The sequence below is a fragment of the Cetorhinus maximus genome, chromosome 4 (assembly GCF_964194155.1).
Source record: "Cetorhinus maximus chromosome 4, sCetMax3.hap1.1, whole genome shotgun sequence".
Classification (NCBI taxonomy): domain Eukaryota; kingdom Metazoa; phylum Chordata; class Chondrichthyes; order Lamniformes; family Cetorhinidae; genus Cetorhinus; species Cetorhinus maximus.
The window spans coordinates 169,978,603-169,998,150 of record NC_135882.1 but is presented as its reverse complement, the minus strand read 5'-3'; the positions used below and the strand labels follow the sequence as shown (position 1 = coordinate 169,998,150).

At 46.4% G+C, this 19,548-nt stretch overlaps 1 protein-coding gene across 3 annotated transcripts in view; it reads right to left on the bottom strand.

The window, feature by feature from the left end:
- nipal2 (NIPA like domain containing 2) overlaps positions 1 to 19,548 on the bottom strand; it is a 96,450-nt gene that overhangs the window by 35,708 nt on the left and 41,194 nt on the right. For 2 of the 3 annotated variants that reach the window (XM_078541104.1, XM_078541106.1), the window contains exons 4-5: positions 15,076 to 15,135; positions 10,694 to 10,815 (exon numbers count right to left, since the gene is read on the bottom strand). In XM_078541104.1, the coding sequence (XP_078397230.1) occupies positions 10,694 to 10,815; positions 15,076 to 15,135 (182 nt within the window). The remainder of the gene's footprint in view (positions 1 to 10,693; positions 10,816 to 15,075; positions 15,136 to 19,548) is intronic. The other variant, XM_078541105.1, reaches the window with a different exon arrangement.

Sequence of the window (19,548 nt, the reverse complement as noted above, 5' to 3'; positions counted from 1 at the left end):
CACTAGTTAGGCCTCACCTGGAGTACTGCGTCCAGTTCTGGGTGCCATACTTGAGGAAGGATGGAAAGGCATTGGAGAGAGTGCAGAGGAGATTCACAAGAATGATTCCAGGAATAAAGAACCGGAACTATGAGGATAGTTTGGAGAGGTTGGGATTGTTTTTCTTGGAGAAAAGAAGGCTTAGAGGAGACTTGATAGAGGTATTCAAGATCCTGAGAGGTATGGTCAGGGTAAATAGTGAGAAACTGTTCCCACTCAAGAGAGCAACAAGAACTAAAGGGCACAGATTCAAAATAATGGGCAAAAGGAGTAAGGCAATGTGAAGAAAAATGTTTTCACCCAGAGGGTGGATGGAATCCAGAACAAACTTCCTGAAAGGATGGTGGAGGCAGGTTCAATCGAGACATTCAAAAGGGAATTGGATTGTTCTCTGAAAAGAGAGAATATGCAAGGTTACGGGGATAAGACAGGGGAGTGGGACTAGGTGGAATGCTCTTTCAGAGGGCCAGTGCTGACTCAATGGGCTGAATGGCCTCCTTCTGCACTGTAAAGTCTCTGTAAAATGTTGGCCTAGCCAGTGACACTAACATCCCATAGAATAGTAAATTTTAAAAATGTTTCAAGAAACAACGGTTAACAGTTTCAATTATTTGCTGTCGTCCATTAATAGTCCAAACTATTTCCACTCCAATCAGAATTGTGGCAGAGTCGTGCAGGGATTTTACACATGCTGTTCCTTGATGTGGTCACAAGGAGGTGCCCAAGTCCACTGAGCTTGACTTTGAGGGAGCTAAACTGCAGCTTCAATCAAGTCAGGTCCAATATGTAGGCTAAGTCAGGTCCAATATGCAGGCCAAGTCAGGTCCAATATGCAGGCTAAGTCAGGTCCAATATGCAGGCCAAGTCAGGTCCAATATGCAGGCCAAGTCAGGTCCAATATGCAGGCCAAGTCAGGTCCAATATGCAGGCCAAGTCAGTCCAATATGCAGGCCAAGTCAGGTCCAATATGCAGGCCAAGTCAGGTCCAATATGCAGGCCAAGTCAGTCCAATATGTAGGCCAAGTCAGGTCCAATATGCAGGCCAAGTCAGGTTCAATATGCAGGCCAAGTCAAGTGCAATACACAGGCCAAGTCAGGTGCAATATGCAGGCCAAGTCAGGTCCAATATGCAGGCCAAGTCAGGTGCAATACGCAGGCCAAGTCAGATCCAATATGCAGGCCAAGTCAGATCCAATATGCGGGCCAAGTCAGGTGCAATACGCAGGTCAAGTCAGGTCCAATATGCAGGCCAAGTCAGGTGCAATACGCAGGCCAAGTCAGGTGCAATATGCAGGCCAAGTCAAGTCCAATATGCAGGCCAAGTCAGGTCCAATATGCAGGCCAAGTCAGGTGCAATATGCAGGCCAAGTCAGGTCCAATATGCAGCCCAAGATAGGTGCAATATGCAGGTCAAGTCAGGTGCAATATGCAGGTCAAGTCAGGTCCAATATGCAGGTCAAGTCAGGTGCAATATGCAGGCCAAGTCAGGTCCAATATGCAGGCCAAGTCAGGTGCAATATGCAGGCCAAGTCAGGTCCAATATGCAGGCCAAGTCAGGTCCAATATGCAGGCCAAGTCGGTTCTGTCAAAACATGAGACTCAATTTTAACTCAGTCTAAGTGAATGGGTTTTGAATTAGTTAAAAGATATCTCCTCCAAACCAAATGTTCCTGTGAACCACCAAGACTCACCAGGATTAAAGCACAATCAATGGGAAAGAAAGGACAGTAAGAGCTAATGTAATACTTCATTGCCCGACGTTGATATGAGAGAGAAGGAATAAGCAAGGAACTAAAGAGGAGTGGAGGATGAAGACAGGCAGGCAAAAAATGTCCAGGAAAAGTAATAACAAAACTAGGAAAGCAAAAAGGAAAGGCTTGTGATATAATTTTAAAATAAAAAGTCATATTGACAAGCAGCACAAGGTAAGTCAGGGCAGTTAATACCAGGAGAATCTCTGATGAGGACAGTTTCATACAGAATAATTAAATTCATCGAAAATTTATATCAGTGAAACATGGTGAAGAAAATAATTAAAGACAACTTTTAAAATGCACATGTTACATAGCCTATTATGCAATCTCATTCTATATATGTGCTTTTATTATGGGCCGTGTTATGTTAACTGAAAGTAAGGGCAAAATCTTGCCCTCGACATGCGGGCTCGGAAGGCAATTTCACACCGGACGGGCCGATGAAGGCCCAGTGAAAGTCCCAGTGTGAAACGTGAGCAGCGGTGCTGAGCGCTGTCTGTGCGGGCGGGGGCAGGGCGGCGAGCGGGCCGAGCGCCACCTTGGCACATGCGCGCGGGTGCGCGCTGCATAATAAGACATAAGACCATAAGACATAGGAGCAGAAATTAGGCCATTCGGCCCATCGAGTCTGCTCCGCCATTCAATCGTGGCTGATAAGTTTCTCAACCCCATTCTCCCGCCTTCTCCCCGTAACCTTTGATCCCCTTACCAATCAAGAACCTATCTATCTCCGTCTTAAATACACTCAATGACCTGGCCTCCACAGCCTTCTGTGGCAATGAATTCCACAGATTCACCACTCTCTGGCTAAAGAAGTTTCTCCTCATCTCTGTTCTAAAAGGTCTTCCCTTTACTCTGAGGCTGTGCCCTCAGGTCCTAGTCTCTCCTACTAACGGAAACATCTTCCCCACGTCCACTCTTCCCAGGCCTTTCAGTATTCTGTAAGTTTCAATCAGATCCCCCCTCATCCTTCTAAACTCCATCGAATATAGACCCAGAGTCCTCAAATGTTCCTCACATGCTCTCTGCCTCAGGGAGATGAAGATATATGAAAAAGTATACTTAAAAAAATAAAAATGCAATGAAATATGTCTGTTAGTGTGACTCTGTCACATGAGCAGGGACATGTTATTAATGAAAAAATAAAGCTTTTATTTGATTTTTATTTGCTTTTGGAAACCTCATCCCCACCCGTGGATGAGGTTTCCAAAAAAGTGCAAAGCCATAAGGTTGGACGGGCAGCGAAAAATTTCTTTTAATCAACTTTTTAATGGCCTTAATAGGCCTTTTAATTGTCGGCGGGCGTGCTGCCGACTCTGGCGCGCGCCCGCCGACCGAAATATCGCGCGAGTGCGCGATGACGTCGGGACGCACGCCTGACGTCATCGCACGTCACTTTGCGCTTGGTCGGGTCAGGCACACGCCTGCCCGCCAAGCTAAAAATATCACCCTCGGTTCCTGCGGAAATTTCTTTTCATCCATTCGTGGGATGTGGGTATCGCTGGCGTTTATTGCCCATCCCTAATCGCGCTTGAGAACCGAGCGGCTTGCTCAGCCATTTCGGAGGGCATTTAAGAGTCGACCACATTGCTGTGGGTCTGGAGTCACGTGTAGGCCAGATTGGGTAAGGACGGCAGATTTCCATCCCTAGTGAACCAGATGGGTTTTTACAACAATCAACAATGGTTTATATGGACATCATGAGACTTTTAATCTTGACTTTTTTAAAAATTGAATTCAAAGTTCACCATCTGCTGGGAGGGGCGGGGTGGGGTGGGGGCTGGGGTGTGGGTGGGGGTGGTGGTGCGGGTGACAGGACCGGAAGATTCCGCCCACCATGACGTCTGCTCCTTTCTCCTTCGCCTGTTTATTTAGCTTCCCCTTAACTGCATTTCCAGTATTCACCTCAACTACTCCTTGCACAGCGCGCTCCACATGCCAAACACTCTCTGGGTTGTAATTCATGCTGAAGCTGAGTTATTCAATGATCATAAATAAACTCAGAAGTTAAAGCGACTTCACTCTCCCCGATGAGGGAGAAAGGGATGAACGGATATATCCGCAGGGTGAGATGATGTAAGTAGAGTGGGAAGGTGCTCCTGGGGAGCATAGGCCAGGTTCTGTGCTGTAAATTCCACGTAATTGTTTTATTAGCTGAAGTCTTTCCCTGTTCCTTGGTCACATTGAAGCAAAACAAAAGGCTAAAGACAAGCCTGTAATTTGTCTGGAATGTGTAACATACTTAAGCTGTCAAAGACTGATACCAGATCACAATTACACAACACTGAAACTCCGCGGTCGCAAAGCTCTGCAGCCTTGTTTGCCTGAGATCCGCCTTGGTAAACTGAGTCCTCATCAGAGGGTTCTCGATGTTGACAATGCTGCATTCCACACTGAGGGACACCTTCAGCAGCAAACGGACAGACTCTCACACCCTTAAAGAGCTGGATTTGAACCATCGGCATCAAGAAGACAAATATCCTGATCCAACATGTTGCCACACTGCCATCTATCAGCATTGACAATGTGGCGCTGGAGGTTGGCGATAGCTTCACGTGTCTAAGGCTCCACAATCACCAGCAATCTGTCACTTGATGCTGAAATTCAACCTTAGCATTACATTCCCATAATACAGTCACTTCTGTGCCGATGAGATTTGCTAAAGTCCTAGGGTGGAATCGTCCCAGATTTGCACTAAGTGCAGTAGTGGGCATGAAAACATGACGTTTTACCCACCGGCCGCAGTGACGGGTTTTCACGCGGTATCGCCCCAATCCCGCCTCATTAGTTATGCAGCCACGGGAAACACGCTGTCTTGGTGGCTGGTGGCCTCTGATTTGCCCGCCATGCCATTACCTCACCGCTTCCTCACACTGAGCGCCATGTTTAAACTGCAGCTATGTGCACACTTATCGATGCTCGCAGACCAGAACTGCTCTGGTGAAGACATGGTCCCAAAAGCTAGATAGAATGCAGTCCCCCAATTCAGTGACACATCCCCGGGATGGTGTGGAGGCCGGTACAATGTCCTGTATCCCCGCTCTGGCCGCGGGGTCCCATCAGACTCAACGCTCCAGCTTGGAAGGCAGTGGCAGTGTTGGTTAGTGCCAATACTGCATATAAGAGGTCGGCCATCCAGTGCAGAAAAAAGATGAATGAAGGGTAAGACAACCATCTCATCACTCTAAACTCACACACTCACAAGCCCATCACACATTCACTGGCATCTCACTCACTGCCAGCTCAAGGGACATCACCGCCCACTCTCTCACACAAACCCTCACATCTCCATCTGGCCTCATCTCCTCTGGAGACTGCCTCCTCAGCCCTCACCCTCTTGAGACCAATCGCACTGATCAACATGTGTCCCCCACACACACCCTGGGATACCTCCACCCTGCCCCAAACAAGCACTTGCCCTTAAGCTGTTGAAAAGCCACCCCCGCCTTCCAACCAGTCTGATGGGTAGAGACCTGCCCGTGAGCCCCCCTAAAAGTGATGTGGTGCTGCCTGTGAAGCCTGGCGCTGATGACTGCGAGTGCTGCCCGAAGCAAGATGGGCAAACAAACCTCGAAATCCCAAGTGAAGTGCAGCCCGCAAGGTGCTCGAGGCTTATGTTGAGTTGTGAAGCAGGTCAGCGTATAATCACGCCAATGTGCCCGGATGATCCAGCCTAGAGGGGTGGGAGGGATGATTCCGAAGAGCAGGGCTTAAAATGAGATGCTAAAGTATTGAAATTAGGTTTCATGACGTGCAGTGGCGGACGATTGCAAACTGGTTTCACGACGAACCGAAACCAATTTTCGGCCTTCCCGCCACATTGTCTCCTCCCTTCCTTGGCCGCGATGCCCAGCGCCAACGGGGCAGGAAAATCCCAGTCCTAGATCCTGAGCAAAACTACTTCCAATGTAAAAGAAACTCAGCTCCTGAGGGATGAGGAGGAGCCAGAGGGAGTTAAGATAAACAACAGAGGGTTAATAATCAGTTCACCTCAAATGAAGGGATGTGACACCCAGAGCCACTCACCTGTTATTGAGATAACAGGAACATGGGCTGTTCTTCTTTGTTACTCAGTTCACCCCCACCTTCCCCTCAGCCCCCCTCCTCTCGGCCTCCCACCGTGCCCAGCCCACCCAAAGGCAATGCCGACACATGGGCAGACGCATAGTGCACTTAAACGTGCACTCCTCCATCCACATACACTCGCACACCCTCTCAAACAGAAGCACATCAGACAGCTCGACAAACATACCAGGAGTGGGCTTAAATAATTAGAAGGTTGTCCTGGTAATGCTGCTGGCAGTTTGCCAAGGCACACAAAGTTGACTGGCAGCAAAGAGCATGTTACTGTTTGGATAATTACCCACCAAACATTGAGGGATTGACTGGAATTTCAGAACTATTGGCTCCTGCTTTTCAACGTGAAGCAATGTGAGGTGATTCATTTTGGTAGAACATGGAGAGACAATATAAAGGGTGCAACTCTAAAGGGTGTGCGTGATTTGGGTGTATATGTGCATAAATCATTGAAGGTGGCAGGACAGGTTGAGAGCACAGTTAATAAAGCATATAGTATCCTAGCTTTATTTATAGGGGCATAGAGTACAAGAGCAAGGAAGCTATGCTGAACTTGTATGAGACACGGCTAGGGCAGGATTTTCCCCCCCATCGGGGGTTAGGGGGGTGGAGTTGAAGTACGGGCATGTGGATGCGCGCCCCCAATTGGGGGCACGCTGCCATTTTACATGGGCGGGTCAATTAAGGCCCGCCCAGCGTGATGTCCGTACGGAAGCGCTATGCGCTCCCTGTGCGGGCAGGGGGATTCCCTAAACCCGAGAGTGCGCTCTTTCGCGCATGTGCACAAAACAGCACACTCATCTCCCTGAGGCTAAGTGCTGCCTCAGGGAGATCGACCCTCATGTACAAATTATTAAAAATAGAAAAAAAGAAGTTCCCTGACATGTCCCCTCATGTGACACTGTCACATGAGTTGGGACATGTCCATAACTTTTAAAAAAACTTTCATTAAATTTTTTAAAACCTACATGAAACCTCATCCCGCCCCTGGATGAGGTTTGATGCTTTTTCTAATGCCCGCCAGGGCTCCCACTAATTAGGTCCACTAATCAGTTTAATGAGTCTGTCAATGGTCTCAATTGGCCATTGACAGGTCGGCGGGCGCACAGCTAATTTTGCTGAGCCCCCGCCTACCTGAAAATTTAAATGGGGCGCGGTGACATCATCGGGAGTTCCCCTCGACGTCACCGCGCGTCATTTTACGCGTCGGCGAGCGGGCCCCGCGGACGCAGGAGTCCATTTGGCCCATCATGTCCGCACCGGCTCTCGAAATTGAGCAACTCACCTAGTGTCAGTAACCCACCTTCCCCCCATAACCCTGCACTTTCTTCCTTTTCAGATATCAGTCTAATTCCCTTTTGAATGCTTCAATTGAACTTGTCTCCACCACGTCTCAGACAGTGCATTCCAAACCCTAACCACTCGCTGCGTAATAAAATTTCTCCTTATATCACTTTTGCTTCTTTTACTAATTACTTTAAATCTGTGTCCTCTCATTCTCAATCATTTCATGAGTGGGAACAATTTCTCCCTATCTACTCTGTCCAGACTCCTCAAAATTTTGAATACCTCCACACCTTAGGAAAGGTGTGAAGGCATTAGAGAGAGTGTGGAAAAGGTTCATGAGAATGGTTCCAGTGACGAGGAGCTTCAGTTATGAAGATAGGATTGAAGAAGTTAGAACTATTTTCCTTAGAGAAGGGAAGGCTCAGAGGAGGTATTCAAAATCACGAGGGGTCTGGACGAAGAGGGAGAAACTTTTTCCATTTGTGAAAGGATTGAGGATGAGAGAGCACAGGTTTAAAGTAATTGGCAAAAGGAGCAAAATTGATTTGAGAAAAAACTTTTTCACGCAACAAGTGGTTAGAGTCTTGTGGTAATTATGGATTTATTTAGTGTGTAATATACCTTTAAGAAGAATGATGGTAAGGAAGATCACATGACCTTTAGTATCCAATGGGAGAGTAGTGCGGGCTACCTCTGTAGTTAGTAGTTAGTCAGTAATTAGTGGTGTAGAGATCGAGTTTGAAGTGAAAGCACATGTTTAGTCACTGCTGGGCACCTTTGTAAATAAACTAAAAGTTTCTATCAAGAAGTGTCTGCTGATCAACTCTATCAATAGTATCCACTCGGCCGCCACTCACAACAAACTGGCAACGAGGATCCACAGCAACCCACAGATCTGGAACGCACTGGCTGAGAGTGTGGTTGAGGCAGATTCAATGGAAGCATTCGGAAGGGAATTAGACTGTTATCTGAAAAGGAAGAACGTGCAGGGTTACAGTGAGAAGGTGGGGGGGATGGCACTAAGTGAAATACTCATTCGGAGAGCTGGTGTAGACATGATGGGCTGAAAGGCTTCCTTCTGTGCTGTAGTGGGGAAATGGAGGTAGAAACGTGTGTCTAGAGAATGTTAAAGAGGCTTTAGATGGGTGGGAATGACAGAATGTTAAAATATCTGATGGGAAACAGTGGAGCACAAGGGAAAGTTAAAACGTGTTTACTCAGACTGGCATCACCTTCACCAACAAGATCCAAAAACTCATCTCACTCCCGTCCCCAAGTAGTTTCTTAACCCTTCATGACTTGAAGGATTGACTCACATTGAGATATAATACTAATGATAACTGCATATACCTGCTGATACCTCTCTCAGGTACGTGAGCCTCAATGGTGAAGGTTGTCAGAATGATACTGGGACTAAAATGAGTAAATTATGAGGTCAGGTTGCATGGATAGCCTTATATTCCCTTGAGTACAAGAGTTTAATGGGTGATCTAATTGAGATAATAAAGGAGTTTGATTAGAAAGCAGTGGGGGAGTTTTTTTTTAATTCTTTCATGACATATGGCAAGGCCAGTATTTTTTTCCTCATCCCTAATTAACCTTGAACTGAGGGCAGTTAAGAGTCAACCACATTGCTGTGGCTCTAGATTCACAGGTAAGCCAGACCATGTTGGGATGGCAGATTTCTATCCCTAAAGGATAATTAGTGAACCAGATGAATTTTTACAACCATCATGTTTTATGTTCCAGATTTTATTAATTGAATTTAAATTTCACCAGCTGCTTTGGTAGGATTAGCATGGGCTGCAGGATAACTAGTCCAGTGACATTACCACTACACCACCATCCCCCTAAAGTGCAACCTTAAAATTAGAACTAGATTGTTGGGGGGGTAATGTCAGGGGCCACATCTTTACACAAAGGGTAGTGGATATCTAGAATTCTTTACCCCCCCAAATGTTTTTGAGGCTGCAGATCAATTTCAAAACTAAGATTGATATATTTTTGTTCATTAAGGGCATTTGGAAATATGGAACCATTAAGAATAAATTGAGTTGAGATATAAATCAGCCATAACCTCAGTGAATGGCAGAATAAGCTTGAGGGGCTGAATGGCCTCCTTCTGTTTCTACCATCAGATTATTTGACTGTGAGGATATCTCAACCTGATCCTTTCCTCACTCAGTGCCCATGAGCACATTTTCCAACACTCTAATGAATAGCAATTGGATTTTCTCCCAAACTGAAGGAGGGAGAGTCCGACTTTAGCACTTACGTTGCTACTCTAACTGAGATCAGCCAACGGCCCAGATCAGAGGTGAATCATAGAAATATACAGCACAGAAGATGGCCATTCAGCCCATCATGCCTGTGCCGGCTCTTTGAAAGAGCTATCCAATTAGTCTCACTCTCTCTGCTCTCTCCCCACAGTTCTGTACATTTCTCCTTTTCAATAATGTATCTAACTGCCTTTTGAAAGTTACCATTCAACCTGGTTTCAGGCAATGCATTCCATAACACAACAATTTGCTGCCTGAGAAAACATTCCTCTCAGATCCCCACCGGGATCAGGAATCTCCCTGACCTGGCTCACACCGTGCAACAACAGGTCAAGTCATTGGCCCAGTGGACTGTCAGTGAAGCCATCACTTTCCAAACATGGGCAGGACTTTCCCTGTGGGCTACAGGACTCTGTCATCAGGCTCGAAAGAAGGTCAGAGGCCCCCACTGGGTGGGGAATGGTCACTTACCTGTGATATTGTCCAAAATGGCCAGTCGGTGGTCAGAAGGCAGGCTCGCCATGCAATTAAGGATGGTGGGCAGGCTTTTGAGGCTGGAGGGTCAATAGGAGGAACTCCCGCTCCAAAGAAGCAGCAGGATGTTATTCAAGGTAAGTGAGGGAGAGGGCACCCCAAGATGTTTCAAATTTAAAGTGAAAAATAGGTCAAGCAGCCTGGCCATCTTCGTGGGGGAGTAAGGAGGGGGTTGGGTGGGGGGGGTGGTGCAGAACCCTTGCAGAGGGAGGCCTGAAGCTGCAGCTGAAGCCTGCAGGCTGTGAAGGCCTCTAAGCCTGCCTGGAGCATTGGTCCCCCTGCCAGTCTGGCAATGAGAGACCTTCTCCAGGCAGCTGGCCTGTCCCCCAATGCCTCTGGGGACCTTGGAGACCAACTGGAAAATCCCAGTCAACCTCCGACAATAGGCCTTAGGCCTTTAATCATTTGAGTCGACTGCTCGCCACGGTGTGGGCGGTTAGCCCTGGCTATCGCCCCCATATCCCTGCAGGAAAATGGCCTTGGGATGGGATGGAGCTGGGCAATCAAGCTGCACGTCTGCCAGCGTGAAATTCTGTGCCCTTCCCAATCACGGCCTTAAAACTCAGCCCATATGGTGCCGGAAAGTCATTAATTTATAAGCCCCTGCTTTAAATATTTGACCAAACGCCAATGTCATAGAGGGTGTGTAACACAGGCAGGTGGGAATGACTCTGGGTGCCCTGGAAGGCCAATTTATGTACACCTTGTTTCCGCGTGCCTTACCAAGTAAAATAGAAACTGCCAACTGACAATATATTTATGTATTTTAGTGGCTGTGATCTCTTGCTGGACGTTAATGGCAAAGGTCACCAGAAGATACGTTCCTAGGACGGCCAACGATCCCCCTACAGGAAAAGCAAAAAAAAAACAGAGCAGCTTTAAACCAGTTCTGGCATCTGCCATTCATAAATCGAGTCCAATCAGATCTTTCTTCTCCTGCATTACTGACCAATGTGGGTTCAGTCGCAATTAATCCTGAAGTTCCCAATTCTCCATGACAGCCAACGCTTTGTTGGACAGAGGGTTTCTCTGTGGGTGCTTCCAGGAGGTCATCTGGGGGATGGTGGTGATGGCCAGGGCTATCAGCCCCCAACGTGGGCGAGTGGTCAACTCACTGATTAAAGGCCTAAGGCCTATTGTTGGAGGCCCACTGGGATTTTCCAGCTGGTCTCCAGGCCCCCGGAGGCAATGGGGAACAGGCCAGCCGCCTGGAGATGGGCTCCCAGGAAAGTCTATGTTGTGATATGCAATTCTGTGGGCTGGGCTGGGCTGGACAGGCTCGAGCAATTTATTTTTTTTACCTGCCATTGCTCAGATGTGTTCCAATCTCTCCAAGGCCTCAACCTCCCCCCCACTCCGTCTCTCTGAACCTCCTCCTTCCCTACTACCCTCTGAAATCTCTGCCTTCCTCCAGTTCTGGTCTTTTAAGCATCCCCTATAGTCATTCCTTTACCAACGACGGCAGTGCCTTCAGCTGCCAAGGCCCTCGGCCCCGGAATTCCTTCTCTAAACCTCTCACGCTCGCTCTCCTCCTTTAAAAAGCTTAAGACCAGTTCTGAAAAAGAGTCATATTTGACTCGAAACGTTAACTCTGTTCCTCTCTTTGTGGGAGGTGCCAGATCTGCTGAGTGTTTCCAGCACTTTCTGGTTTAATTTATCTCTTTGACCACTTGTCCTAATATGTCCTCATGGGGCCCGATGTCAATGCTTAAGCTTTGTGATGGTTTTACTACAGCAAAGGTGCTATGGGAGTAGCTCAGCAGAGGCCAGTTCCAATTCCCATTTAAATTTGGACCAGTTACAACTGATTTTTTCCAAGAGGGACAAATGTGGGTCATTGCTCGGAGGATACAACACAGAAACAGGCCAGTTGGCCCAAGAAGTCCCTGCCGGCAAATTCCAGAGTTTATGGAGGCTGAAGACATGGCCGCCAATGATGGTTATTGTGTTGGAGGTTGGGATCTTTCCAGTCAAGAGTGGGGTGCAGCTGGGTCACGGACAATAAAAACAAAGCCTAGTTTAAGAGACAATGATTAAGTGTAGCCACACTCTTCCCTGCATCAGTCACCCAGCCCAACCCCTTTCCACGTGGCTGAAATATAACTTAATTTGTTACCTCTAGACTTGACTATTCCAATGCTATCCTGGGCCTGAACTTCTCCCTCGCCAGGTGCGGGCAATCGGTGAGCTGGGGAGCTCAGCGCTGCCAGGGTGGGGGCAGGAAGAGGGTGGGCGCCGTGGGTGCTGAGCGAGCGCTTCCGCCGAGCTCCCTGAAGACAGACGGCTGCCTCAGGGAGCTGCGGACACTCAAATAATAAAACAAAGCACAAAAAAGCTGCAAAAAAACATCCACGCAGTACAATCAAGCACCTGAAAGCATAGCTCATGAAAATGCTGTCCCCGGATATCTATTTTTATTTTATTTCCTGTCAGGGGTTTCATCCCGCCCTTGGGTGGGGCTTCATCATAACATGTAAAGGCCGATTGGCCCGTCCGCCAACTGTAAGGTTGGACAGGCCACGAAAAATCGCTGACAACTGCGCCGTTTATGGGTTTAGTTGCCCTCTTGATTGTCGGCAGGCACGTTTCCAACTGCCACGCGCACCCGCCAAGCGAAATATCGCACGAGTGCACGGTGACGTTGGGGCGCTCGCCCGACGTCATCTCGCACGATTTGACACCCGTTTGGGTGGGGCACACGCCCGCCCGCCCGCCCGCAGAACGTAAAGTTCTGCCCTCCCGGTCAACCTTCCAACTCCTACTGCCCATGAACTTGAGCCCATCCAAACTGTGTTGCCCGTGTTCAAACTTGTCCCAAGCCAGCGCTTGCTGACCTACACTGGCTCTGCCTCCATTTTGAAATACTCATTCTTTCCCCCCCCCCCCCACCCCCAAATACCTCCATCACTTTGCTCCTCCCTATCTCTGCAAGCTCCCCCAGCCCTTTGCGCTCCTTCAATATTCGGGCCTCTTGAAGATCTCTGATTTTAATCACCCCACCATTGGCGACCAAACTACCAAAGCCCTTAGCTCTGGAATTCCCTCCCTAAATCTCTCTGCCTCTCTCCCTCTTTCTCTCCCCTCCTTTAAGAGATTTGTTAAGAGCTGCCTCTTTGCCCAAGCTTTTGGCCATCTGCCTTAATATTTTCTTACGTGACTCGAAATTTGATTGATAACACCCTTACGAAGTGCCTTCGGGATGTTAAAGGTGCTATATCAATGCGAGTTGTTGCCGCTTGACATGCAGCCCCTTTCAATAGTCTTGTTTCTGAAGCAGCTCCTTTTTGAAAGAATCTAGGGACACTGAGTGGTTTGTGGAAGAGGTTTCCACATTCTCAATGCTTTGCATGTGATGGAATTATTTCTAATCTCCCCCTTAAGTTTTTTTCGCGATTATCTTAAATTTTGGGCAGACAACATTCACTGTCGACTGAACACATAGACCAGCGAGTGATCCCGAAAACAGCAGAAACTTATTTTCTGTAGCCGTTTGTAGAGAGATTTCTCTTCGTCGGTGCATTAAAAAAAATACGTTGCATCTAACGTGTTCACATCAGAAAATGGAAACTTTTTCAATTCCAGGCACCAAAAACATCGGAATAAAACACTATAACGCCAAAAGCGCATGACTAAGAGAGGAGGGAAAGTTTTCTTCCTTTACCCTAACAAGGTGCCTTAAGTGTTAAGTGTCCCTGACTCAGTAATGGCCTTGAATTACCTCTTGTGGGTGATATTTCACCACATGGGTATGTCCACCTTACCGTGTGTGTGTGTGTTTGTCCTAATCCAGGCCTACCTGCCCAGGCTGGGATCAAGGCCTACAGCAAGTACGTCTCTGGAGGGAGATCACAGCGCTAGGGTGATCTCTCTCTCGCTCTCTCTCTCCAGTTGGCTATTCACTATTACTTCCTAGGGTTATCTGTCACCTCCCATACGGTGGTCCTGGCACATGGCAGGAAATAAGCAGTCACAATGACAGTGGGATGGGGGTGAGGGGAGGAAGAAGGGGAAACTTTGGTCAGGCAATGGGGTGGATTTGGAAAAGAGAAGAGGTCAGATAGAGGTCTTTCAAATCATGAATGAGTGGACAGGGTAGATGTGGAAAGAATGTTTTCACTCGTGGGAGAACCCATAACTGGGGATCATACATAGAAGATAGCGACCAATAAATCCAACAGGGAAATCAGTAGAAATTTCTCCACTCAAAGAATGCTTAGAATGTGAAACTTGCTACCACAGGACGTAGTTGAGGCAGATAGATTAGCGGCTTTCAAAAGGAAACTGAACGAGTACATACGGGAAAAGGGGATAGAAAGAAATGGAGAAAGGCTGAGATGAGATCAATGGAAAGGAAGTAAACTGACGTGGGGAAGGCAATGGTGTAGTGGTGGCAATATCACTGGCCTAATAATCCAGCAGGCCCAGGCTAATGCTGTAGGGGCACAGGTTCAAATCCTACGTCGGCAGCTGGTGGAACTTAAATTCAATTCGTGAATCTGGAATTGAAAGTCAGTAACGGTGACTGTGAAGCTATCATTTCTTGTTATTAAAAACCCATCTGGTTCACTAATGCCCTGGAGGGAAGGAAATGTGCTGCCTTTACCTGGCCTGCAATACATGTGACTCCAGACCAACAGCAACATGCTTGACTCTTAACTAACCTCCGAAACGGCTGAGCGAGCCACTCAGTTGAAGGGCAATTAGGGATGGGCAAAAAATGCTGGCCTTGCCAACGATGTTAGCATCCCATGAAAGGTATAAAGAAAATAGGCTAGTTGGGCCGAATAGCCTGTTTCTGTAGGGTTTTAAAAAAAACTGCTTCCAACTAGACCACCTAACGATGAGAATCTGGGCTGCTCGTAAACACTGCTTTACTATGTAAATATTCTCATTTCAGGCTTTGTGCCATAGCGGAACCTTTATTTTTATTTTAAGTAGCTAATTATTTATTGTGTTTAAGATAAGAGCACACATGGGGTAACAGGGAAAGAAGGGCCATCCCTACATAAATCGTGGGGTTGCTTGGTATAATACAGCACTAACGCTCAGTAATCAGCCACATAAGTCAAACAAAGACACAAGGGGGTTGCAGAGATATGACTTACCCAAAATATCTGAAGAACGCAGGGTCTCCTTCAGAAACACCACAGAAATGGCTGCACTTGCTAAATAAACAATGATAGTTTCGGCATTATTATATGATACTTGCAATTGTCAAAGTCTCGCATTAAAACGGAAAAACTGAAAAATTGAAATTGACGGTGATGGACCCAGGTTGTCTGATTCCCGTGTAATATTATCATATTCAGCAACTCCTTCGACAGCACCTTCCAAACAATGGCACCATCTTTCAGATGAGGGTCTGCTCAGGTACACATAAATATCCCCTGGCACTTCATGAAGGGAGGTGCCTGGACAACATTCATCCCTCGACTCAAAAAAAGTGTAACCCTTCATTTATCTCACTGTTGCTTGTGGGATCTTAGACCAGAACATGATGCATAGACAGACAGACAGATGGTCAGCAGGAAAGTGTTACCTTATTTTTCTGAACTGAATACATGCTGCTTATTCACGTCACTTGACAAGGATCAACCTGTAGAAAATTATTTTTTTTTTGTTCTTTAATCGTGAGATGTGGGCATCACGGGCAAAGCCAGAATTTGCTGCCCATCCCTAATTGCCCTTGAACTGAGTGGCCTACTAGGCCATTTCAGAGCCAACCACATTGCTGTGGGTCTGGAGTCACATGTAGGCCAGACTAGGTAAGGATGACTTCCTTCCCTAAAGGACATTAGTGAACCGGATGGTTGGTTTTTTCCACAAAAATTGCCAATGGTTATCAGTAGACTTTTATTGAATTCAAATTCCACCATCTGCCATGGGCAGGATTCAAACCCCAGTTCCCAGAGCATTTTTAAAAATATCTATAACACAAGTCTCCTCCATACTCACCTCAGCTCCTTAAACAGCACCAGCATTATCCTGGAATACTAGTCCAGAAGCAATACCACTGCACCACCACCTCCCTATGTTGGGAGTTGAACCCATGCCCACAGAACATTGACCTAGGACTCTGGGGTTACTAGCCAAGTGATAATACCATTACACCACCATCACCCCATGCCACCAGGTATAGAAGTTATTCTGAATATCATAGGAACTTCAGACCATGAACCTATTTAATCATCGTGTTAATGCCACATTGGAGCCCCTCAAGTCTGTTCCAGCATTAATGAGATCGTGACTGATCTGTATCTTAACTTCATCCTTAGCTCCATATCCTTATATCTTGTCTAACAAGGTTGTCTTGACAACCTGTCTATCAAATTTTAAATGATTAGTTGAGCTGACATCTTCTGCCATTTGTGGGTGAGAGTTCCACACTTCTACCACCTTCTGTATGAAGAAATGTTTCCTAACCTTTCTGTTGAGTGGTCTGTCTCTGATATTAAGGTTATGTCCCCTAGTTCTAAACTCTCACTCTAACAAAATGATTTTCTCTCGATCTACACTAACATAGAGTCATAGAGACATTTGGCACAAAAGGAGTCCATTCGGCCTATCAAGCCCATGCCAGTTTTCTGTAGAGAAATCCAGTCAATCCCATTCCCCACTCTATCCCCGTAACCCTGCAACTTTATTTTCCTCAAGTGCCCATCCAATTTGATCATTGGTTGTCGCTTCCTCATAGGCAGCAAGTTCCAGGTCATTACCACTCGCTGGGTAAAAAAGTCCTTCCCCACATTCCCCTTGTATCTCTTGCCCAAAATTTTACATCTTTGTCCTTTGGTCCTACTATCATCAGCTAATGGGAACAATTTTTCTTTGTCTACCTTAGCTTAAACCTCATGATCAAATCCTTTCAAAATCCTAAAAGCCTCAATCAAACTATCTCTTACCCTTCTATACTCCAAGGGATACACACCTAGTTTATGTAATCTCTCTTTATAATCTAACCCTTGGAGACCTGGTAAGCTTCTGGTGAATCTGTGCTACATTCCTTTCAAGGCCAATATATGTTTTCTAATGCCCAGAACTATACATAACTCCAGGTGAGATCTAACCAGGGCTTTGTAAAGTGGTACTTGCCTGTACCCTTAAATATTTTTCCTCTTTGAATGCTCATTCAATTCTTTCTTTAATGTAATCACTGAAGTTGCTGCAAAAGGGTAGATGGTTATAGTGGCAATGTCATTGGGCTAGTAATCCAGAGACCCAGGTTAATGCTCTAAGAATGTGGGTTCAAACCCCAGCATAGTAACATGTGGAATCTGAGTGCCATTAATAAGTCTGGAATTATAAAGCTAGCCTCAGTAATTGTGACCATGGCAACTGTTGTTGATTGCTGTTTAAAAACTCATCTGCTTCACCAATGTTTCCCACCACTTTAGGGAAGGAAATCTGTCCTTACTTGATTGCCATAGCAATGTGGTTGACTCTGAAATGAACCTAGCTGTTTAGTTCCAGAGCAATTAGGGATGAGCAACAAATGCTGGCCTTACCAGTGACGCCCACATATTGTGATAGAATTTTTTTAAAAACTTGTATTGACACATTACTATTCAAATAATCCCTCCCCCCATTCAATGGATGTGGGCATCACTGGCTGGGCCAGCATTTATTGCTCATCCATAATTGCCCTTGTTCAGAGGGCATTTAAGAGTCAACCACATTGCTGTGCATCTGGAGTCACATGTAAGCCAGACCAGGTAAGGATGGCTTGTATTTGTCCTTCCCTGAAGGGCATTAGTGAACCAGATGGTTTTTTTTTACAACAATGGCTCCATGGTCATCATTAGACCTTTAATTCAAATTCCACCATCTGCCTTGGCAAACCCAGGTCCCCAGAACATTACCCAGAGTCACTGGATTACCCATCCAGTGACCATACCACTGCACCATCACCTCCTCTTTGTGTAAAAGTATTTCCTTTATGCTATTAGTATTAATTCAAAATTGATACATATCAGCACAGAGGGACAGAGGAAGGTTGGTATCCTGAATGCAGCAAGCCCCTTGTATGGAATTGGTATGGGGGTGCTGGTGGGTGGTGGGTGGTCGGGGGGAAGGATGAGTTTTTTAAGGGATGCGTTCTGGCTGACTGACAGCCGACAGGTTTAAAGCAAACCTGACTAGATCCTGACTAGACCCAAATTCTGACTAGATTCCTACAAGAATGCAGATGCTGGCACAATAGACTAGAAGGGAAATATTGAAGCAATCTTGTATGTTATTGTGTGGGTGTGAGGAAGATTTTCACTGCCTTGAATGTAAGAACACGCTGCAGGGATAATAAAATGTCACTCAGCTGCAGTTAGACGTGAATGAACATCATACACAGCTTGAGATGGAATTTAAGAGTCAAGGCTGTATAAAAAAAAATAAAATGCTGTGCTCCTGACTGAGCAATGCACCCTTAGGAAATACCACAGAATTATTGGACTTTTGTGCTTCTAATGAGGCTATCATATTCCATTAGCTCTATGATAAACTGAGGGCATTGTGCAATTATACTCGCATTGAATATCTGCTAACTATTCGTTTTTATCAACTTTTTATTATACATTTAAAGAGGCCACGGCAAAGTTTTCGAGCCATGCTGAGGTCAGGAGTGAGCCAGGCCCGGCCTGAAAAGTTACAAGGCCGGCCAACGGGCCGGTGACCTGGCCCCATTCCTGACGTCGGCCATTTTGACCAAGGCAGGCTAAAGGACCTGGGAAGGCCGCTGTCTGCATGAGGCAGAAGGCAACTGGTTAAAGGCAGGTAATGGGATTTCCCTGTCGGTCTCCAACGCCCCAATATGAGAGTGGTCAATTTAACTGCCTGGAGGCGGGCACCCAGCCTAATAAGAAAAATCAATTGCAGTTTTTGAAACTTTCAATTGGCCCCCCCAGCCTCAACAGTTTTTTTGGGGGAAAATTGCATTGGGGGCTGGGTTTTATTTTCAGTCTTGCTCTTTGGTCCACCCGAGGACCGGATTCTCGTGGAGTTAGGAAGACTCCACAGACACTTAAAGGTGGCAGGTTGGACCCGGATGTGGAAGCCTCACCCCCATTTCTGACGGTCCAAATTTTGCCAGTAGGGGAAAGGGAGCAGCACATGAATCACACTGATGGAAACCCCAAACTCAGCAGGGCCATTTGAGCTCAGTGCTGAGTTCAAACAGACCCCATTTTGGTTGTTTGAAGGGCCTTAACAAGCAGCGTAGGAGACATGAATGATGGAGAAGGTGTAAATGCTCCTGAAGAGTGGATGAGGTCCATAAACTCTCATGGTCGGAAGTTTTTAAACTTAAAAAAAAAGGCTGCAGCTCTCAGTGAGCATTAAAAAAATAACCCTCTGCTTTGATTGACAGGCACAGGATAGAAAAAACCTAGCATCTGGTTGTCCTATTTCAATAAAGCTCTTTGATGACATTTTCCCAAGGGCTATCATTATGAATGCTTGGCTGAGGGTGGCTGAGTTTCAAAAGCTAATAGTTATCTCAGCAGGGAGTTCTGAGTTCGCAGTTTGATTGACATTTTAAAGAACCGATAAAATGATTAGCTGTCTTTTTTTTCATTCATGGGATGTGG